Consider the following 25,222-nt stretch of genomic DNA (forward strand, 5'->3'; position numbering starts at 1 on the left):
TTTATCTCCTTGGATGAGGTCCTATTACCTTATATGATTATATGGTCATGTATAGGGGTCCATTACCTATCATAAGACATAGGTACATTGGTGCACCCCTTTAAAATTTTGGGAGGGGTACTTTGGCCCACCCCTTTAATTTTGGAAATTGACCTATTTAAACATTTGATATTATAGCACAGGACCCTAATATGTATCGTGATAAATTTGGGCGGTCCACCTCGTTTCCTTCTAGGGGTACAAAATTGCCAAAATATAAACGTAAGCAATACGTTATACCACGTGTTTGGTTTTTGATCGATTTTATCCCCTTTGATGAGGTGTTATTATCCTATATAGTTATATGGTCATGTATAGGGGTCCATTACCTTTCATAAGATATGGGTATATTTGTGCACTCCTTTAAAAATTTGGGAGGGGTACTTTGGCCCACCCCTTAAATTTTGGAAATTGCTCATTTTATATATTTGGTATTATAGTACTGGACCCTAACATGTATTATGATAAATTTGGTTGGTCCACCTCGTTCCCTTTTAGGGGTACAAATTGTCAAAATATAAACGTAAGCAATACGTTGTACCACGTGTTTGGTCTTTTGGTCCAATTTAACCTCTTGGATGAGGTTCTATTACCTTATATGGTTATATGGTTATGTATAGGGGTCTATTCCCTATCATAAGACATAGGTACATTTGTGCACTCCTTTAAAAATTTGGGAGGGGTACTTTGGCCCACCCCTTAAATTTTAGAAATTGCTCATTTTATATATTTGGTATTATAGTACTGGACCCTAACATGTATTATGATAAATTTGGATGGTCCACCTCGTTCCCTTTTAGGGGTACAAATTGTCAAAATATAAACGTAAGCAATACGTTGTACCACGTGTTTGGTTTGACCTAAGTTATCCCCTTGGATGAGGTTCTATTACCTTATATGGTTATATGGTTATGTATAGGGGTCTATTCCCTATCATAAGACATAGGTACATTTGTGCACTCCTTTAAAAATTTGGGAGGGGTACTTTGGCCCACCCCTTAAATTTTAGAAATTGCTCATTTTATATATTTGGTATTATAGTACTGGACCCTAACATGTATTATGATAAATTTGGATGGTCCACCTCGTTCCCTTTTAGGGGTACAAATTGTCAAAATATAAACGTAAGCAATACGTTGTACCACGTGTTTGGTTTGACCTAAGTTATCCCCTTGGATGAGGTTCTATTACCTTATATGGTTATATGGTTATGTATAGGGGTCTATTCCCTATCATAAGACATAGGTACATTTGTGCACTCCTTTAAAAATTTGGGAGGGGTACTTTGGCCCACCCCTTAAATTTTAGAAATTGCTCATTTTATATATTTGGTATTATAGTACTGGACCCTAACATGTATTATGATAAATTTGGATGGTCCACCTCGTTCCCTTTTAGGGGTACAAATTGCCAAAATATAAACGTAAGCAATACGTTGTACCACGTGTTTGGTTTGACCTAAGTTATCCCCTTGGATGAGGTTCTATTACCTTATATGGTTATATGGTTATGTATAGGGGTCTATTCCCTATCATAAGACATAGGTACATTTGTGCACTCCTTTAAAAATTTGGGAGGGGTACTTTGGCCCACCCCTTTCAAAATTCGGTAAACGTTTTCTAGGACCCATTGGTGTTCCTCTTATGGCCAAATATTCAAAATTTAAATGTTATTGACCGGTTTTATTATTGAATAAGTACAGGATTTATTACTTTTTTTCATAAGACACAGGTGTATTTGTGTACCAATCTTAAATTTTGGGAGGGGTACATTTCTTATTGTCGTATCAATAATTGGTAATTGTTCTTTGGGTAAATCATTGTCAAATATGAGTATGATCACGTGATCAGTTATTAACCTATGATGGGATTAGGAGTCCAGGACATTGGTACATTAAAACTTTGTAGTATAATTTGAGAATGCGTCATTGGTTTTGATTATTCACGCCAAATATAAACGTAAGCAAGACGTTGTACCACGTGATTGTCCTTGATGAGGTAGTGTACATGGATTCATTTCCTTTGTTGTGGTACTTCTTAAGTTTGAGTACACACACTTCTAGAAAACAGTTGGTTCTACTCAGGTAAACAATTGACGGACATTATTAACCTTATTGAACATATAATAATATGATTAACTCTAAGACTTAGGTATATCAGGAGAAGTATTCTTTAAATTTGGGAATGGTGATAAACAGAATTTTAACATAAGGCGCGAAATTAGAAACAATACATTGAACTTTAGTCACAGCTCATAGTCTAAGATCATTGGTGGTGATTGATTTGAAATCTGATAGCTATCCTTATTGAATCTTATGACTCATAGACGAAAGGCAATACATGCTACAACACTGGCAAAGTTATTGTTAATGCAATTTGATTGGTTGATCACTATGTTTCCTGCAATCTGATTGGTTGATCACTATCTTTCGTGCAATCTGGTTGGCTGATCACTATCTTTCGTGCAATCTGATTGGTTGCTGATTTTCAAATCTTTGCTGCATTCAGTTTTATTTTAACATTTAAAAAGTTTGAAACTTTGGTTTGACATTTTTTCGTTTGAAATTTTTCGTTTAAAAATTTTTGTTTCGAAATTTTTTGTTTCAAAATTTTGTTTCAATTTTTTTTGTTTCAAAATTTTGTTTGAAAATATTTTGTTTAAAATTTTTTGTCTGTAAATTTTTGTTTCAATTTTTTTGTTTAAAATTTTTCGTTTGAAATTTTTCGTTTCCAAAATTTTTTTCTGTTTCAAGATTTTTGTTTGAAAAATTTTTCGTTTCCAAATTTTGTTGCAAATTTTTTGTTTGAAAATTTTTGTTTGAAATTTTTTTGTTTGAAATTTTTTTGTTGCAAAATTTTGTTTGAAAATTTTTTGTTTAAAATTTTTTGTTCGAAATTTTTGTTTTGAAATTTTTTGTTTCCAAATTTGTTTTGTTTAAATTTTTTTGTTTCGAAAGTTTTGTTTGAAATTATTTGTTTCAAAGTTTGGTTTGACATTTTTTAAAAGTTTGTGCACTCATTAGTAAAGAACCGGAACTGTTAGAACTAAAACCTCTGGCAACATTGTGGTGCAATAGTACACGTCAGAACATAGGGTTGTACTTGAAATGAAAAAACACAATTCATTGAAATGGATCATTTTATTACACTCCACATACATCCATACCAGATAGTGGTTCTGGATATTGTCGATACAATGTATTTTGAACTTCTTGCACTAGTTTGTCTTTAGCATATAATTTTAATTCCAATTGAAGTCTTTTAAGGTCTATTGCAATATCAATTGGTGGAAACTCAATGTCCATTTGATCACAAATAAACTGTTTATCAATACAGGTATGCACCCACGAACGATGTTGACAACCATCACAATATCTAGATACATGTTGTACAATATGCATAACACATTTTTCAAAATAGTACTTTTTCAGGAATATACTTGTTTTGTTGCACACTTCCACTGCATGTTTCACACACTGAAATACGCTGATGAATTTGTTCCATTCTGTTTCCGTTAGATACACCATGTTGCGATTGACATGGAATGTACTCTTTTTACGTAACAGCACCATCTTCTCTTCGAGGACTGTACGCAGCACCACTTCATGATTTGAGCCTAATAATTTGACTATGGTCACATTTAGCTCATCATGAAAATAATCATTCATTTGGTCGATTCGTGCCATTCTTCACAGGTCAGTTGTACACCAAATTGTTCTGCTTTGCCCAATCGAATTACTGATTCAAATGTTCTAGCACTGATACCAATCATCACATGTTTTGTTTGAAATATATTTATTGGATAATAGCTTGCGAAGATGAACTCTTTATCGTTAGAAGTACACATCTTTCCTCCTGAAAAGCACTTGCTCAAATGATTTCGTGGGATGACAGTGTATTGGTTGATTTATAGTTATTGCTGACGTCATTGGAAAGAAATGTGCTGACATTTGAATTCATGATTTCATCACAGTTGCTGACGTCATGCTGACCAACCAAATTCATACAACTATGTCTGATGTGCTGTCGTTTGAATTCATGATTTCATCACAATTGCTGACGAATCTGGCTGTGTACTAAATTCAAATTGATGACTTCGACCCAAGAATCCTTTGTAACATAAAGATACAGATCCAGTATTTAAGAAACGCAGCAGTTCTTCTTGTTTTGATGCTTCCATGGGTAAATATCTTGCTGGTAAAATTATGTTCTTATCATTTTCAAGCTTCACTACGATTCTTAATCCAAACTTTGTAGGTATCATTTGGCTAGCTAAGATTCTATGAGGTACATTCTGTTGTAAATCAGTAATCTTGGTAAATGATTTCATCACACCACGTGTGTTTAGAAACTGCAGACAAGTAGCCATGATGACGTTATTATGAATACTAACTCGAACGATACTTATATATGATGCAAAACTGATGACGTTGCATTATCGTGTTCTGACGTGTACTATTGCACCACAATGTTGCCAGAGGTTTTAGTTCTAACAGTTCCGGTTCTTTACTAATGAGTGCACAAACTTTTAAAAAATGTCAAACCAAACTTTGAAACAAAAAATTTCAAACAAAACTTTCGAAACAAAAAAATTTAAACAAAACAAATTTGGAAACAAAAAATTTCAAAACAAAAATTTCGAACAAAAAATTTTAAACAAAAAATTTTCAAACAAAATTTTGCAACAAAAAAATTTCAAACAAAAAATTTTCAAACAAAAATTTTCAAACAAAAAATTTGAAACAAAATTTGGAAACGAAAATTTTTTTCAAACAAAAATCTTGAAACAGAAAAAAAATTTTGGAAACGAAAAATTTCAAACGAAAAATTTTAAACAAAAAAATTGAAACAAAAATTTACAGACAAAAAATTTTAAACAAAATATTTTCAGACAAAATTTTGAAACAAAAAAAATTCAAACAAAATTTTGAAAAAAAATTTCGAAACAAAAATTTTTAAACGAAAAATTTCAAACGAAAAAATGTCAAACCAAAGTTTCAAACTTTTTAAATGTTAAAATAAAACTGAATGCAGCAAAGATTTGAAAATCAACAACCAATCAGATTGCACGAAAGATAGTGATCAGCCAATCAGATTGCACGAAAGATAGTGATCAACCAATCAAATTGCATCAACAATAACTTTGCCAGTGTTGTAGCATGTATTCCCTTAAGACTATGAGTCATAAGATTCAATAAGGTTAGCTATGTATCCCTGTACACTACCTCGTCAAGATCAATCACGTGGTACATCGTATTGCTTACGTTTATATTTGGCTGTAATAATCAATACCAATGACGCATTCTCAAATTATCCTACAAAGTTTAAATGTACCAATGTCCTGGACTCCTAATCCCATCATAGGTCAATAACTGATCACGTGATCACACTAATATTTCACAATGATTTACCCAAAAAACAATTACCAATTATTGATATGACAATAAGAAATGTACCCCTCCCAAAATTTAAGATTGGTACACAAATACACCTGTGTCTTATGAAAAAGTAATAAATCCTGTACTCATTTAATAATAAAGCCGGTTAATAACCTTTAAATTTTGCATATTTGGCCATCAGAGGAACACCAATGGGTCCTAGAAAACGTTTACCAAATTATGTTATTTTATAATTCCCAAATTTAAAAGAGAACATAAACATATAGAGATAATAAACCATATAACGTATTAAATAGGAGTCAATAACCTCCGAAATTTGATTTTTGGTAGTTCTTTATCCATGAAAGGGAACGATGTGGACCATCCAAATTTATAGTGGTACATATTGAAGACCTGTACGAAGATATCAAATGCTTATATTAAACAATTTCTAAAACTGAGTGGATGAGTCAAGATACCCCTCCCAAATTTTTAAAGGGTGCATCAATGTACTCATGTCTTATGATATGAAATGAACCTATATACATGACCATATAAACATATACGGTAATAAGACCGCATCAAACGGGATAAATTGGGCCAAAAACCAAACACGTGATACAACATATTGCTTATCTTTATATTTTGGCATTTTTTTTACTCATGAAAGGGAACAAGGTGGACCACCCAAATTTATAGTATATATATATATATATATATATATATATATATATATATATATATATATATATATATATATATATATATATATTAGGGTCTTATACTATTATACCAAATGTTTAAATTGGGCAATTTCCAAAATAAAGAGGTGGGCCAAGGTACCCCTCCCGGGGTGCATCAATATACCCATGTCTTATAATAGGGAATGGGCCAATATACATAACCATATAATCATATAAGGTAATAGGACCTCATCCAATGTGATAAATTGAGCCAAAAACAAACACGTGGTTGTACTAAAATTTGGCAATTTCGTAGCCCTAAAAGGAACGAGGTGAACCACCCAAATTTATCATAATACATGTTAGGGTCCAGTACTATAATACCAAATATATAAAATGAGCAATTTCTAAAATTTAAGGGGTGGGCCAAGGTACCCCTCCCGGGGTGCACAAATGTACCTATGTCTTATGATAGGGAATAAACCCCTATACATAACCATATAACCATATAAGGTAATAGGACCTCATCCAAGGGGATAACTTAGGTCAAAACCAAACACGTGGTACAACGTATTGCTTACGTTTATATTTTGGCAATTTTGTACCCCTAAAAGGGAATGAGGTGGACCACCCAAATTTATCATAATACATGTTAGGGTCCGGTACTATAATACCAAATGTTTTAAATTGGGCAATTTCCAAAATTTAAGGGGTGGGCCAAAGTACCCCTCCCAAATTTTTAAAGGAGTGCACAAATATACCCATATCTTATGAAAGGTAATGGACCCCTATACATGACCATATAACTATATAGAATAATAACACCTCATTAAAGGGGATAAAATCGACCAAAAACCAAACACGTGGTATAACGTATTGCTTACGTTTATATTTTGGCAATTTTGTACCCCTAGAAGGAAACGAGGTGGAGCACCCAAATTTATCATGATACATATTAGAGTCCTGTACTATAATACCCAATGTTGAAAATGGGCAATTTCCAAAATTTAAGGGGTGGGCCAAGGTACCCCTCCTTAATTTTTCAAGGGGTGCATTAATATACCCATATGTTATGAAAGGGAATGGACCCCTGTATACGCCCATATAACCATATAAGGTAATAACACCTCATCAAAGGGGATAAATTAGGTCAAAAACCCCCGAAATTTGAATTTTTGGCAATTTTTTTACACATGAAAGGGAACGACATAGACCCCCAATACTGATAGAGGTACATACTATGGTCCTAGGCTACCACACCCAATTTTTAGATTTGGCAATTTCCAAAATTTAAGGGGTGGTCCAAGGTACCCCTCCCAAATTTTTTCAAGGGGTGCATTAATATACCTATGTCTTATGAAAGGGAATGGACCCCTGTATACGCCCATATAACTATATAAGGTAATAGGACCTCATCCAAGGAGATAAATTAGGCCGAAAACCAAACACGTGGTATAACGTCTTGCTTACGTTTATATTTTTGGCAATTTTGTACCCCTAAAAGGGGACGAGGTGGACCACCCAAATTTATCATGCTACATATTAGGGTCCTGTAGTATAATACCCAATGTTTAAATTGGGCAATTTCCAAAATTTAAGGGGTGGGCCAAGGTACCCCTCCCAAATTTTTCAAGGGGTGCATTAATATACCCATGTCTTATGAAAGGGAATGGACCCCTGTATACGCCCATATAACCATATAGGGTAATAACACCTCATCCAAGGGGATAAATTAGGTCAAAAACCTCCGAAAATTGACTTTTTGGCAATTTTTTACCCATGAAAGGGAACGACATAGACCCCCAATACGGATAGAGGTACATACTGTGGTCCTAGGCTACCATACCAAATTTTTAGATTTGGCAATTTCCAAAATTTAAGGGGGGTGGTCCTATGTACCCCTGCCAAAATTTAGGGGGTGGGCCAAGGTACCCCTGCCAAAATTTAGAGGGGGTGGTCCTAGGTACCCCTAGGTCATTGACCCTGGGCCAAGGTCATTGACCTTTGACCTATGACGTCACGAAAAATTTTGCTGACTCGGCTGGCCATACGGGGGGGCCTACTACTGAAGCGCTAGGGAGAAAAAGTCATTGGTCCCTATTTCTTTGAGCACGGTGTTCACAACACTGTGACCTGTCACTAGTGCGCATTACAGAACCATGATCAATAAATTCTTGCTGCCACAAATTGACAAATTGGGTTTGAGTAACACGTGGTTATAGCAGGACGGTGCAACCGTGCACACAGCATGAGCAACAATGAATATTTTGAAGCAAGCGTTTTCAGTCGCTTAATCTCTCGTTTTGGTGATTTAAATTAGCACATAAGATCGGCCGATTTGACAGTTCCAGACTTTTTTGTTTGGGACTTTTGAAGTCAAGGGTCTACAGGAACAAGCCTAAGACCTTGGTGGCCCTAAAGAAGACTATCTAATAAGTGAAGAATTTATCGTCAGACCAGTGGCCGATTAACGCACAGGCACAGTAGGCACGTGCCCAGGGCGCCAGCGCTGAAGGAGTGCCCAAGAAAAATATATTTAAAAATCAGTTATGGAGAAATCGGTCTTTGTTTACAAAAATCACTTGATGGGCTTATTTTATAATTTTAGAATAAAGCGCTAATCTAATATTGCACTTGCACTTTGTTTCTTAAACGTGCTGTGTAGTTTTGGTGATAATAAGGCACTGATTTCATTTACTGAAGAGCCCACCTGTATACGCACATCGTATTCGCTTCGTTTCTGTTCTCTAGCAGATTAAAAAAAAATAAACAGAGGGCGCTGTCGACTTGGACTTTTAAAAGGATTGTAGATAGCACTGCATTGCAATGTTTGTTTCAAGTACACCCGCATAACAAAGAAAGAGACAGTGTTACCTGGTAATGGTAATGCTGGAAGAGGAATTCCTTCCTATTTGAGTTCGATCATATTCGATAAATTCATCCAACTTTTGGAAGACAAATTAACTGAAGAAATTGTGAAAGAGTTGAAAGAATCCATGTATTACTCCATCATTGTTGATTCCGCATCTGATATTGCACATATAGATGAGCTCACTTTCGTGATTCGCTATGTTCTTCGAAATAGTGAAACAGCAGAAAGGTTTATTACGTTTGTTGAGCACTCAGGACACAAATCTGAGAAGTTAACATAAGTCGTACTGACAGAAATTCTAAATCTTCGATTTGCTATAAAACACTGTAGGGGACAAAGCTATGATAATGCTAACAATATGTCAGGAGCTTACGCTGGATTATAGGCAAGAATTAAATATGTTAGTCCTTTGGAAGAATACACACCCTGTTTTGCGCATTCCCTAAATCTTGTAGGAACTTGTGCCGCTGACTTTTGTCGTGACGCTATTTCGGGTTTTGGTTTACTGCGGGCAATTCTACTAAAACATTTGAAACCAGGGTCAACTGTTCTGAAAAGCTTATCAGCAACTCGTTGATCAGCAAGGGCAGATGCGTGTAAAGCACTTTCCAAAATCTACAGTGAAATGTATGCAGCTCTGGAGCAAATTGCATACGACAACAATGAAAAATCACAAACTCATAGTGATGCTGATGATTACTGGCAAAAATTATAACAGTTAAGAGTCAGCATTGATGTGTACTATCTGAGCAAAGATTATAGAGCGATTCGATGCAGCCAATAAAAACTACAAACGACAGATATTGATGTGAGTGAAGCAACAGAACTAATTGCAGTATTTGAGGCATATTTGCAAATTGTTCGTATAGATTTCGATGCATACGAAGAGGAAGCAAAGAATATGGATGTCAAGAATATCTGCATGATAAGGGATGCAAGAAAAGTAGGAAAACTGCTCCCGATGAAACAAAAGAGGGAGAACACGTGTTTACAAGAAGAGAACGATTTCGTATGGAGACATTTAGCGCAATTGTGGATTCCATTATCTCTGAATTGTGCAGAAGGAAAAAAACATACATGATAAATGAAAAATTTAATTTCCTCGCAAAACTGGATAGTGTGGACTGTGAAACTATTCGAGCAAAAGCGAATGCATTGGTTCTCTTCTCTATCATACAGATGACTCACGTGACAGTTTTTCGAATGAATGTATTCATTTCAAAGCTCACTTGAAAGCGTGTGGTGTAGCTATCAAAACTGCATCTGAAATGTTGAAGTGCATTCGGACAAAGAAACTCAAAACCATCTTTCCCAGTGTAGATATTTACCTATGAATGTTTGTATCTGCGCCAAATTCGAACTGTTCAGGGAAAATATTTCTTTGTGTGTTAAAATGCATCGTTAAGAATCATTTACGGTCCAGAATGCACAACAAAAAACTTTCAGCTCTTAGTAAAATGTGTATTAAACATGAACTGTTAAGAAAAATAGATTTTGAACCAGTTGTTAGTTTATTTGAAGACGCTGAAGTCAGGAAGAAGTGTTTTACTCTGTAACAAATATCGTACTATTTACAGTACCTGTTGATGTTTAAAGACAAAAAGAGTGTTACCGTCCATATTATGACATGTAAAGATGCAGCCTATAACCACTACGATTCAGAGTCATAAACATTTGTTTTATATAATATAATGAACGGACTTTTTGTATACTGGTGTGTAAATATTTTAAACATGGTTGTGCTAGTGTTTTATGAGAAGTGCGTAGGTGTATGTTAGGGAGAGAGCGCCTTATGTCAGAGTGCCTAGGGGCACCAGAAACCGTAATCCACCCCTGCGTCAGACGTTTTAAGAAAAGTAATGGAAAGTGTTGTGAAACGAGCCCTATTGAGGATCAATTCTGGTGGTGAGCACTTGGCCAGTATTATCTTTTCGACTTATGACTAGACTTCGGATTTTTGCATATTTGCATGTTTTATTCCTGATGCGATATTGGTATGCTCTTTAAACAGAAATTCGATTCAGCTGTTTTGGGGCAAAATAGCAGAGTTTTATAGTGCATATATTTGCATATTTCGGAGGTTAGTGCATGTTTATGTCGTTATTGCATATAAATGCATATTTAAAGGAACGAACAAATTGATAATTTTTAACGTTCGACAACTTTCTTTATAAGTGGAATTTCAAGTTTCTAATATACTCAAAATCTTTAAATGGTTCATTATTGTAGGTTTAGAATATCTTCCAAGGTCATGTGAAAGAAGAATAACAAAAGGTTAGGTGATTCATCCTACTAGCAATGATGCATGAATGTCAGCTTTTTGGAAGAAGATATAAATAACGATGTCAAATCACCTACAACAAAATTTCTACGTCATTTATCTCGGCAGTTAAAGTTGATACTTTTGTGTGTGTGTGGATTTGAAATTATGTGGTCGTGTGGCTGTAGGAATACCAAAAGAAAAATCTGGGTCCATTTAGTTGTAGTGCGACATCTTCAAATTCGAATTTTAACTAACTCAGAATTTTGTCCACCTTTTGCCCATTTTTATCCAACCAAGAAAAAATTTGGTACAATTCAAATTAACAAAATAGGACCATTCCAAAATTTCGGCCACTTCGATCACCTGTAGTTTAACATCTTCAAATTCGAATTTTAACTTGCTCAGAATTTTGTTCAATTTTTGTCCATTTTTGTCCGCCCGAGAAAAAATAATTGTACCATTCAAAATAAACGAGGGAGGAACATTTCCAATTTTCGGCTACTTCGATCCCTTGATGTGCATCTTCAAATTCGAATTTTAACTAGCTCAGAATTTTGTCCATTTTTGTACACCCAACAAAGAAATTTGTACCATTTAAATAAACGAGAGAGGGTCATTTCGAAATTTGTCCACATCGATTACATCTTGTCCAATTTTTATCACAAAAAAATGTACCATTCAAATAAACGAGGAAGAGCCATTTCAATAAATTCGGCCATTTCGATCACCTGTAGCGCGAAAGCTTCAAATTCGAATTTTAATTAGCTCAGAATTATGTCGAATTTTTGAACATTTTTGTACCACGAAGAATGAATTATGTACTATTGAAATAAACCAGGGAATGTCATTTAAAAATTTGACTACTTAGATCACCTGTAGTGAGACATTTTCAAATTCGAATTTCAACTATCTTGGTGGTACAAAAACTTACAAAAAATAGGGAAAATTCTAAGGTAGATAGAATTCTAATTTAAAGATATCACGCTCCTGATGATCGAAGTGTCCAAAATTTTGAACTGGTCCTCCTTTGTTAATTTGAATGGTACAAATTTTTATGGTACAAAAATGTACGGAAATTGGATAAATTCTGAGCTAATTAAAATTCGAATTTGAAGATGTCGCACTGCTCGTAATCGAAGTGGTCAATTTTTGAAATTACCCTCCCTCGTTTATTTTCATGGTACACATTGTTTTGTTGGTGGTACATGAATGCACAAAAATTGAACAAAATTTTAAGTTTGTTAAATTCGAATTTAAAGATATCGCACTACAGGTAATCGAAGTGGCCAAATTTGAAATGACCCTCCCTCGTTTATTTGAATTGTACATTTTTCTGGGGTGGACAGAAATGGACAAGAATTAGATAAAATTCTGAGATAGTTAAAATTCAAATTTGAAGATGTCGCACTACAGGTGATCGAAGTGAACAAATTTTGAAAGTCCCTCCTTTGTTAATTTGAATGGTACAAAATTTGTTCTTGGGTGGACAAAGATGGACAAAAATTGGATAAAATTCTGAGCTAGCTAAGATTCGCATTTGAAGATGTCACCCTACAGGTGATGGAAGTGGCCGAATTTTTGAAATGGCAAGGGATGCGCACGTGACGAGTCGAAACAGGATTTTCCTGACAAAATTCGAGTCGAGACACGGCTCTTCCAATAGAGAAGTATACATTTTCGACTCGAGACATCACTTTTACAGCACATTTTCGAGACGAGACAGCCACAAATCTTGTATCGTGCGCATCCCTAAATGGCCCTCCTTTGTTAATTTGAATGGTACAAATAGTTTTCTTGGGTGAACAAAAATGGACAAAAATTGGACAGAGATGTCGCACTACAAGTAAATGGGCTCGAAAAATCTTCTGAAACAGTGGACTGAAGTTGAGAGACGTTAACAATTCAAGAAGAAAATATATGATGCAAAGTGTATGCTAAACAAGTAATATTTTCAAAGTAAGCAAGCTTGATTTCAGAAGAGGACATTTCTATTATTTTCGAGAGCAAAAGCTCAAACGTCAGTAGCGCTCAATTGTTTGGCCTTCTTATATTTTCATATCAGTTTCAAGCCTAATAAGGAGTTTATACAACTGTGAAACAACTCAGATGTGGCTTTTTTTTAAATACTCGACAGAGTTCATCCTAAAGAAACAGTTGAAGAATGTATTTCAGGAAGAAATGAACAACCCTTTGGAAATGAGCTCTAAATTAATTAAAATATTTGCTTTACAAAATCTAAAACTTGTCACAGCAGTTAATTTCTGACATAAGGAGATAAATTCCCAAGTTTTCCTTTAAGGAGTGTACGAGAATATTTAAATATAAGCTTGTGTTGCTTTGATACGCACCTCGGTTTCTCGAAACGTGACTCTTCTACTAAGTCTTCTGTTATGTTTTCGATAACTTTACCTTCTTCCCATTCATGCTCCATGTCTTGCTCAAATCACTTTATTCCATTTTAAAGTATCGATATTATACATTGCAAATTATTACTGTTTGAAACGGCCAATGTTACGCTAGAAGAAAATATTTTGGGATTTACACATAATTGGATACAAAAAGTAATTTCAAGTGGATTTATTTTCTTTTAAACAGTAACATAAGATTTTTGAATACAGGTTTTTAATACAGTAAAAACTGCCTTCAACAGGTCTCTTATTAGACGGAAATTTATTTTAAACGGAGATATTTCACGGTCCCATGAATTTAAAGGTAAAAGAACATGGTTAAATTCTCTTGATTAGGCGAAACCTGTATTGCGAAGAACAGATGTTAAAATATATTTTTAATGGAAAGTTTAAATTCCGGAATGTAACCGGAATTTTCAAGCATTTAGAAAATTTTTCGACATTTTGTAAAAGGCTAGATATATGAACTACGTTTTCTGTAAAGGTCTTCGTTTACTTGTTACAAGACCCGAAACCAGCCACAGAGGTTTTTTTTTTGGGGGGGGGGCATGAATATGTTAGGGGGTCAAGTCATCAAAATTATCTTACAAATATCTAAATTATGTTTTTTGTATTGAGGTCTGGAGGGGCCACGAAAAGTTTAGCTGTGCCAGACCCCCTAGCCCCCCTCTAGTTGCGGGCTTGCTTGTTGCCCTCATATTTAACCTTTAGTCCATCGCCATATAAGGCCCTAGATACCGTGCGACTTTTTTAACGAAGTGCTATTCACATAGTAATTTCCAGATACCAATAACTCGTTCTCTAGCTGGTTTAGAGACATGGAACAAGGAGCATAATATACACAATAGTTCAAAAGGGAGCCAACAGTAGAGGGAAAAGCGCTGAAAAGAGCTCTACTTTCTCTCTTGGCCTTTGAAACCGTAGGTAGGCTCTTTTTTTGTTTATTTATTGTAAGTTTTATGTGTATTAATTCGTAGCACAAAGAATTACTGTAATTGAATACGGTAGGCCAATGTATACCATTTTATTTTATCTCGCTACATCCGTTATGTGTATGCACATCACTTAATTTTTTTAAAACATACATCTATCTTCGTTAACTTTAAAACCATTAATGGAAATTTTCGAGAGTTCTGTTCAATTTCGCTAGGTAGGTTTTATTATATGCTTATGCCAGAAATGTTTATTTACTTCTCTGAGTATATTTATTCTTTATTGACAGATACTTGGCGCATTTTTATATTTGCAAATTTATATATATATATATATATATATATATATATATATATATATATATATATATATATATATATATATATAAGTAGATGTATATTTTAAATTTCACATACAGATTGTGAGCTGTTTGAACCCGAAGAAACCAAATTTATTCAAGAAGCCGTGGACGCTTGCGGAGCTGAAAACTTTAAAAGTGACCTTGCGTTTATCAATACTCATTTCAGTTTGATTTCGAAGATCGTAACGAGATTAGAAGAGCGATGATTAGGATTTTGTAGTGCATTTGAGCTGTTTGATTCAGCAACGAAACAGACACCACCAAAACCAATCGAACAAGCATTTTTTCGAAACGCACAGTCAATAGATGCGAAAAATCCTGGCATAAAATCCTTGTCTAAAGTAAATAAAGTGTTTATGGGAACAACGACGCACGAGTTTCAGATTTATCGGCAAGTAACATTGTTTCTTTGAAATAGTCTCTTAGCGACCCGTGACACGGAGGGAACATTTTCCATATACAGCAATGTTTTGACATAAATTCAGGGTTTTGCCAGAAAACACGGAAAACTACATAGTTGTGTATTGTAGCATGAATGCATCATAGTTATACACCAGATATAGGTCATGTAATAAACCTTTTTTTCTTTTTCCTCATTTAACTTTAGCTTTTGAATGGTGCATATTTACAAATTTTAGTGCATATTTGCATATTTTCAGTGCATATTTTCGTCATTTTTAGCGCATATTTGCATGCATATTTTGCCGTTCTTTAGTGCATATCGATCCGAAGTCTACTTATGACATAAAATGTAAACGTCTTAATAAATGTAATCAAAGAACAGAACTTTTTTTTTTTCATTTTCAAAGAAAGTTACAAACTTCAGGAAATTAGGGTGAGTACTTTCGCACCATCTCATATATATGCAGGGGGGGAGGGGGGGCAAAAAATCTAAAAACGTTTCATACAGGACACATAAGTTGGGCCCTCCACTGTACAACACGTGTTGCGGTTGCCGATCGTTTTTTGTTTTCAATGTGTCATGTGGACCTTCCTCTTCCGTCAGGAGGTAACCAGTTCACCTGTGAGTGCCGTGGTGTGAAAGTGGTGCGGTAAAATGGGCGACCTGACAGACTTCCAAAGAGGCATGATCGTTGGTGCCCGTCTGGTTGGAGCTTCAGTGGCAACAGTGGCGAACATTGTGGGGGTATCGAAAGGCACTGTATCCAATGTCACGAGAGCATACACAATTCATGGGCAAACGACGTCTGCAAAGCACAACAGTGGTCGAAAGACAATCCTGTCAGATAGGGACCAGAGGGCATTAAAACGGATTGTAGCAGCTAAAAAGAAGACCTCTATAATGAAAATTACGTCTGAACTCAATTCCGGGCTACAGAACCCGGTTTAATCGAAAACAGTGCGACGGGAACTTCATAAAATGAAAATTCATGGCAGGGCCGCTATCGCCAAATCCCTGGTCACAGCAGTAAATACGAAGAGGCGTATGCAGTGGTGCAAGGACCACAAGGCGTGGAATAATGAGCAGTGGAAACACGTAATGTGGTCCGATGAATCGACCTTCACTTTGTTTCCAACAACCGGTCGTGTTTACTTATGGAGAACACCATCGCAGGCCTATGATACAGACTGTTTGCTTCCAACTGTAAAGCATGGGGGTGGTTCTGTTACAGTATGGGCAGTGATATCATGGTTTTCTGCAGGTCTCATCATAGCCCTGCATGGAATGATGAATGCTAAGGCGTATGAGACCATTTTGGGAGACCAGGTTCTACCCATGGCCCAAATATTGTTCCCTGATGGTGATGGCATCTACCAAGATGATTTGGCACCCTGTCACTCTGCAAAAACGGTGAAATCATGGTTTGAGGAGCATGACCAGGAGCTATCACACCTCACCTGGGTCCCACAATCACCAGATCTGAACATCATTGAGCCATTGTGGTCTGAGTTAGAAAGGCGTGATCGGTCTCATTATCCTCCACCAGCATCCCTTAAGTGACTGGAGCATTTTTGGAGGGATAATGGTACAAAATTCTACACACCACGATTCAAATGCTGTATACGTCCATTCCACGTCGGATCCAAGCTGTTTTGGACGCAAAAGGAAGCCCCACACCATATTAGGTATGATTTTCACACTTTTGCAAATGTTTTAGATTTTTTGTCCAATCCCGATATATATATATATATATATATATATATGTGTGTGTGTGTGTGTGTACAGGGTGGTGCAAAAGTCCTCATATATGTCTCATATATATATACACATGAGCAACTAGTTGACAGGCCACTTCCGGTGAAATTAACTTATTAGATAGAATGAGTTGAGATCGAACCATAAAACAGTATGTACGTAGTTTAATTTCAGAAATGTTTCTGGAAATGGCAGGAGAAACTTGTTCGATATGTGCCATTACATTGCATTGCATTAAAATGTTGATTTATTTTAGTTTATTCTAAATACAATTGTATTCCAATACTCCATCTGCGGCCGTGGTGACACAGTGGTAGAGCGCTCACTTCTGATCAGAGGGGTTTCTGCTTCAATTTCAGTTCATCTCAAGTGAAATGTTGTGGTAGACAAACACCGTGTATGTGGATTTTTCAGGGTTCTTCCCTTTCCTCTCACTTTCCTCATTCCATCGTTTCGTTCATTATCATCATCATAGTTTCTCTTAACCTCGAAGCAAATTGTGAGACCTTAAACTAAAAAGAAATGTATTCTAGTTCTCTGTCTATTCAGTGATAAGACTGATCCATGGAGACTGATTCAAAAGTGTCATTAAGTTGAACATGAGATTTCAAAAGCTAAAATAACTAAAATAGGAACGAAATTCTCACATCGTTACTTTTCAGAACTCTGTGAACTTCAGTTATAAAATATGTTCTTTCATTTTTATTTATTTATTTTGAAAATTATAATAAATTTTATTGCTTAAGCTAAAATTTAACATAGGTTAAACAAAGAGGGAACATAAATATTAATTTTTCCTCGAAAGGTATTACCTGATTAATTGAAAGTCTATAGAAAGATAAAATTCATTAATAATAATAATAATAATAATAATAATAATAATAATAATAATAATAATAATAATAATAATAATAATAATAATAATAGAATACTTACATAAGTTACACAAGGCAATCCAATGAAATAACAGGCTATTGATGTCACAACACAGAAGGCTAATTTTTGATTTCTAAGTATTGTGAATTCGTCCGAAACACTGGTCAATACGTTCTCCAACAAGGCAAACTGTTACAAGAGAAAAGATCAGATAGAGAAGTATAATACCAGCAATTAAAAGAAATACAACAATATCAAAGTGAGAAATATTTAAAACACTTCTGAAGTGTCAAGAACAAATTAAAAACTGGTACAAATGAAAACATTCTGACTTGGGAAGTATGTCACAAGAACGGTTTCATTAGATCCGCATAAGTTGCAATATTCTTACAGCATAAATACGTTTTGATTAGTGACCCTACATTCCAATATGACGGCAAACTGAACGCTTTACAGCTATTATCTGTTGTAATGTGAACCGCTTGGAGAGCGATCTTATCAATATACTTAATGATACTCCTAATATCCTAATATAAATTAATAGAGAGGAATTTTGCTCCTCTAATTTCTTGTAAATCATTCAAAAAAATAGCGTTGAGCGTTGAATTTTCGCAGACAACTGACAGTGTTTCAAGACCAAGGTAAGGATCAGTATTTAGGTAGGGATAATTAAATGTTTACACTCAAATATATAAACATCTCGTTATTCCATAGAATACACATTTTACACTTTCTTCTTCTTCATTTTCTTTAGTGGTTGGTGTAGACAGTGAAGGTGTCAGTGACGTAATTCCAACTTCTGTTTCGAGTATGCATGTCCAAATTTAATTTTTGGCACCTTCGTTCGAATGGAAAAAGCCTCATATGCCTATCTTTCTACAAATTATGAAGTGAAGGTACTGAAATTAAAGTTGGCCAAGGGTACTATAGACACAAGTTGGAATAACCTCACTAACACCTTTGGTGTCTCCACCATTCACTGAAAAAGAGGAAAAAAGATTTGAGATGTATAACCTGTGGAGCAACAAAATTGTTTTTGCTTTTGAGTGTAAATATTTAATTTCTATACTCCTATTCCTTACCTTGGTCTTGAAAATGCTGACAGTTGTCAGCAAAAATTCGACGCTCAATATTATTTTTTGAACGACCTATAAGAATTTAAAGGAGCAAAAGTGAGTTCATATAACAACATTCTTAGTTCATATAACAACATTCTTCTTACATTCTTGGTGGAGTGCAACCCAAAAGGGAAGGGAGAATGAAACAAGGATGCCTGATAAATAGCCTGAAAAAGCTGAATTTAGTATTAACTTTTAATAAAAGCGAATTACTAGTGAAAAAGAAATCTTTCGTTAGGGTTGGTCGTATACTGAAAATGAACAGTTTTACATGAGACGTACTAGCTGGTTCGAAACTAATCAAACAGTTATAAAGGATATTTGCTTAAATTTACAGAGTTTGTCAAAACTTCCGTTTCATAGTTATGACTTATGCGAATCTTCTTTCTTATCGATGTAGATTTGACTATTCTTTCGTTTTTCTTAACTTTTCTGTCCCTAAATTAAATTTTAGAATTTATGACGATTACTCACTAATCAATATTGATCAATTCAAAATATGCGTTATGAATTAGGAACTTTAATGTTTCTATGTATATAAACCAATTTCTTAAAATATAAAAGTTTGTAAAATGAAAGTGGTCAAAAGAAATTAGAGGGAGGAAATTCATTTTGTTGTCATTGGATGCTAATGTGAAAAAAGCAATCCAGCTAAGGTTTTAATGCATATGTGGAAATGATTTATTTATTATGCGAATAAAATTTAATATTGCATGTAATGAATGTGAAGAACACCCTCTCATTAGTAGAGCCCTCTTGCTATAGGTTGATGCCAGTAGTTACTTTATTTATTTATTTATTTATTATTTTAAAGGTATTGAAACCATTTTCACCGTATTATTTATATTTGTTTACTCACGGTGAACTTTACATACTGAAATAAAAATTGGTGATTTGTGTTTACTTGTCTTCTTTGGATCTTTTGTATTTTAACAAAAACGAGATGAGAGTCAACTCGTACAAGGTACTGAGAAAAATAAAGGATGTGTACGTTTGAAATTGAAGTTCCACTTATATCTCTAAACTAACATTATTTTTCCGTTAATATGCTATCATTAACTTAATTTTTCTACACAAAGGATATTCCAATACTCTTTGTTTATATAAAATATCTTATATTTTATGTTACTGAATCTCATGAGATTGTTCATACTTTAGAAAAAATATTTCTGGTGCATTAGTTCTGATGTGGGTATAAGGAGTAAAACTTCTTGAACTTAAGTTTCCTTATGCACTGTTTTCTATACTGAAACCGACGATTTTCCATGCAATATCACTGTAAGATTAGTGAATAGAAATTATTCATATTAACTGTATTTATTAAGTGAATTATATTGAAAAAATAAAACATGGAAGTTTACATATTTTTCTCGTGAAAATAGCTTATATGATTATTCTGCATATAAAGCCCTATATGTATGTATTGAACATGGAATTTATCTTCAGTCTAAACCACCTATTTATTTCTTTCCCGATAAAGAAAAGCTCTGATGATGGACACAAATTGTGCTCGAATGTAAGTTGCAAAATAACAAGTGGAAAATAATCAGGTAAGTCATTTCTAGATTCATATTGTATAATTTGGGTGTAAGATTCAGTGTGTACATTTTTATAGTATAGCTCTTAAGTTCATAGGTGCAAGCCCAGAGCTTTCAAGACTTCGAAATTAGCCATTGATTACCTCGTCTATAATAGAATTTTGTCCTAGAAACTTTCTGATCAGAGACATTAAACATTTTTCAATTTCTATAAATTAGGACCTTAGTTACTTTATAATCTAGGTAGTATACAAGAAACTTTACTTCAAAGAATAGAGTAATAGACATCTTATTTGATGATTTTTCTATAAATCCTTTTGCATGTATTATCTGACAGATTTTCTATTTGTCTAAACAAATCCTTAACCATATGTTTACAGTGTTGATGTAAATGCAATCTAAATGCGTCAAGCAATGCAATACAATCTAATTTAGTAAGCTTTGTCATGTTGAAAAGACAAGACGTTAAACCATTATTCTCTCATCTTATTTATATTTTCAAAGAGTTGATTCGTTGCACACAAGATCAACATTTTCATCGAACTGTCAAATAAGATTATATAGATTATTTTCAAAAGAAACGATTTTACGTAATTCACCCCAGAATATCTTATAGTTAAAATACGTCGAAACTTCGACACCCAAAATAAATAATAAAGATATACTCGTATTATTTTTAAACTAATCTTACTCTTAAAGACATATAAGATTGGGTGAAAACTAATTTTAGAGGTCTTTTGTAATTCATTTCTGACGACTGAAAAAAGTAACTGTTTAAATCTAATTCGTTTATTTGTACTGTTACTATAACTCTTAATGTTACGAATAAACCCCTAAATTTTATTAAAATAAAGTTGTTTTATGTTTTTAAAGTTGCATTGTTATTTTCACTTTCAATCTAGATAAGAAACTTACTTCGCTGTCCAATCCTAAAACAAATAACATCAAGAAGAATAACACGGACCATAACTGCGGCACTGGTAAACGAAGCAGAGCTTCTGGATAAGCTACAAAAGCTAACCCTGGTCCTTCCTTTACCACATCATCAATAGGCACACCTAAATCATGTGCCATGGCACCAAGAATAGAAAAGGTAACCATACCAGAGATTATACTCGTAATTGTGTCCAATACACTCACAACCATCGCATCTCTGAAAAGAAAAACAGTGCACATAGAGTAGTGAGAAGGAAGTGGTCCAAAGGAACTTATGTCCAGAGCATAAAATTGAGGAGACTGTAAAATCAAAATTAATATGTTTCAAAACAAATTTCGGAATATCACTAACACTATCTAACCTATTTGCCAAGATTACAAGAGGGTAGGTTGTCTCAAAACAACTTCGATTTTCGTTCGGGAGAAGTCGTGCGCAGTTCGCATGACGCCATCCATAGACCCAATGCTTGGGAGATTCTTGAGAGGGTGCAAAGAATGATGTTAACAAGCTTATGAGGTAGTATTTTGCAAATCCTTTTACGTGGGCTGGAAAGAAAACTATAGTGATTCTATATCGTAAGTTAGCAGAATTTTTCAAGTGTTCATTTTAATGAAAACTTGTGAAATTTTCTTGATTATTCCCATTTTTACACTTCCAAACTATTGTATGCATAAGTATAGGAAGTCTTATAGACTGGCTATGTCCGTGTGCCTGTCTGTCGATAGATACCGAGAAGCAATTTTTTGTAATCGATTCAGCGTCCCAAGAATAGGTTCCGTTTACTCCGCTAATACTTCATACAAATCAAAAGTGGTAGAAATTAACCATTTTCGGTTCCAGCTTTCACCGTCATAGAACAGAAACGATAACAGATAGGGACAATCAGTCTTTGGAATTGATTCAACGTCTCAAGTGAAGATATTATCATTATTCCCATCACTCTATTAAAAGAGAAAGTGGTAGAAATTTACTACTGTTTCCGGATTTAATATTGATCTTCATAGAGCAAAAACGATAAGTGATAGCAACAAGTAGTTTCTTGGAAACGATTCAGTGTTCCAACGATAGGTTAACTCTTCCCGTTAACCCTCTATTCAAACCGGGAGTGGTAGAAATTAGCCATTTCTAGTTTGAACGTTGATTGTTACACACAAAAACGGAGAGATATAGCGGGAAACGGCTGTTTGATATGGACGGAGCGTCCCAAGAATAACTTTCTTCAAGACATTCCTCCCCATATTCAAACCGGTAATGATGGAAATCTACGGTTTCCGGTTTCAACACTGATTGCCATAGCGTAAAGTGGTAATAGATACCGAGAACCAAGTTTTTTACAAAATAAAATCAGTACCTCAATTATATGTTCGATTTCCGACTTCATTCCTCTATTGCGATCAAAAGTGATAGAAATTAAATACCACTTGCAATTCTAATATTGCTTCCCATAGAGCAAAAACGACAGTAGAAGGCGACAAGAGTTTTGCGGTATGGATTCCAAATCCAAGAATAGATTTCATTCCTGCTTTATTATTCTACTGAAGCTGGAATTAGTAAGCATTGGCTTAAATTCCGGTATCAATATTGATTTCTATACAGTAATAGTGGTAGCGAAAAATTGCTTCCGATGTGAATTCAGCGTCCGATGAACTGGTTATATCTCTCCGATCGTTTCCTAAAGTTATAGCTCTACCACGCTCATTACAATATTAAATTCATATAGTTTGGAAGTCTACCGTAATTTCACGATGTGAAACCGAATTCACTTTTTTAATGTAATGAATTTATCTAACTTTAGTGTGTTATATTTTATTTATCATCATTATTTTTTTTCCCGAAACGCATCTTTTATATTCACATGTGGAATCTCGATGATCGAATGTGAAATATGCTTGTTTTAAGTGGTGTGAATATTTAAATTTAATTTTTAATTATTTGGCTTCTGCAGCACTTGCAATAATTTTTCAATAATAATATGTCGGACACAAAGTAGAATTGTTGAAGTATGTAACAATAGTTTGATGAAGACAATCTTGAAAAAGAATTTTAAAAAAAGTACCAAGCGAAATTATGAAGACAGTGGGTTCAATTTTGTACGCGTGTTTCAAAATGGAATCCACATTTTTGTAAAGTAAATTTGGAGTACTTTGTTTCCAGTGAATTCCAAAGAGATCTAAAATATGAAATATTAATACTTCCTCTTGTTATAAAGCTAAAACAAAAACAAAAAATATGAAAAAAAAGACGCCATACCTTCAGTTAATTTGAAATTGTTAAAGATCCATGTAAAGAAAAACAATTTGAAGACCGTGCGTAAAGAAAAAAAGGTCAGAAACAAAAGAAAAGTTATTGTAACATTACTACAGACTATTCTTCTATGTAGAAAATACATATAGTTAGTCCAGTTTGATTCCGCATGCAAGTGACAAAATTGTATTTTACTTTGTAACTTTAACTTGCTACAAGTAATAATTTGCTGCAGAGTTTCTCACGCAACAAAGAGGATCTGTCCTTTAAGTAGGAAAGAGCAGAGGACAAAATTTCTGCGTGCTTCATGAGTCTATGGGTGACATCATACCGGGACAGCCTATGACCGTGCAACATGATAAGAGGCACCATGTCTTCTACTAATCTTGTCTATTTGGTATTTTATTTTGAGAGAGCAAATTGTACTTTCTTAAGTAAATTCGTATGAAAATGGTCTATTCTGAGAGTGAACTGAATCTGGTATTCCTCTATTCTAAATCAAAATAGCTTGTATTCCGAATCTAATAATTGTGCTTTTCTTAACCATCAGCTTTTGTTTAGGATATTTTTATTTCTTTTAATGAGATATGAATTTTTTCTTGCAAACGTATGCTATTCTTATATCTCAAAATTAAAGATTGACACTACTCTTTACAAATAATTATCTAATTCTTGAAACTAATGGGAAGACTATAGGTAAAGAAATAAGCAAGAAGAGAGATAGATTTTAAGCAGAACTTTGTACCATTTAAAAAAAATTGTAAACCATGATATTATTATTTTCAAAAGTGTTTCTAAACTTGATTTTGCTGCACTATACCGTATAGATATTCTTTTAAGGTTGTAGCAGCTTGTAGTAAGAGTTCCTTTGGACAAAATGAAATCATAGATACTAGCATTTAGGTTAGATCCAATTATTAATCATTTGGAATATGATAATAAAAGTTTACTCCTAGTCTACATTTTTTATACTACAACAAACAAGCAAACAAAAATCAATCAATTGATACACATTTATTACACAAGAATGATGATAACTGGCGCTATTTCTATTACCAATAACGTAAATGATTTATTCACCTTTTTCCCTCATGTACTGTTTTGTGAAATTGTAAAAATGTTTTAAGCTATTGATTTGGTGTTACTAATATAACTATCCCAGAATGCATGTTGTGATCAAATTGACCCGTAGACTTTACAATAAACATTTCGATAGTTTTTTTTTCTTTCTTTCTTCAGAACCTTTGCTCTCACCGAGAGTTTCAAATGTTCTCTTTTCTTGTAATGTTGTGATTTTTCTTTCTTGCTATTTCCTCAAAGTTATTTAATCTTAAACAAAAACCAAGAACACTCATTTAATATCCAAAATGAAGCCATAAACTATCTATGTATTCAAAGGTTAAAAATGAATGAAG

At 34.2% G+C, this 25,222-nt stretch overlaps 1 protein-coding gene across 1 annotated transcript in view; it reads right to left on the reverse strand.

The window, feature by feature from the left end:
- Positions 1-25,222, reverse strand: part of LOC145690531 (sodium-dependent proline transporter-like) — a 527,499-nt gene that overhangs the window by 25,922 nt on the left and 476,355 nt on the right. The window contains exons 10-11 of the mRNA XM_081765492.1: positions 21,542-21,779; positions 18,031-18,159 (exon numbers count right to left, since the gene is read on the reverse strand). Of these exons, the coding sequence (XP_081621618.1) occupies positions 18,031-18,159; positions 21,542-21,779 (367 nt within the window). The remainder of the gene's footprint in view (positions 1-18,030; positions 18,160-21,541; positions 21,780-25,222) is intronic.

The sequence above is a fragment of the Thermobia domestica genome, chromosome 7 (assembly GCF_964235325.1).
Source record: "Thermobia domestica chromosome 7, izTheDome1.hap1.1, whole genome shotgun sequence".
Classification (NCBI taxonomy): Eukaryota; Metazoa; Arthropoda; class Insecta; order Zygentoma; family Lepismatidae; genus Thermobia; species Thermobia domestica.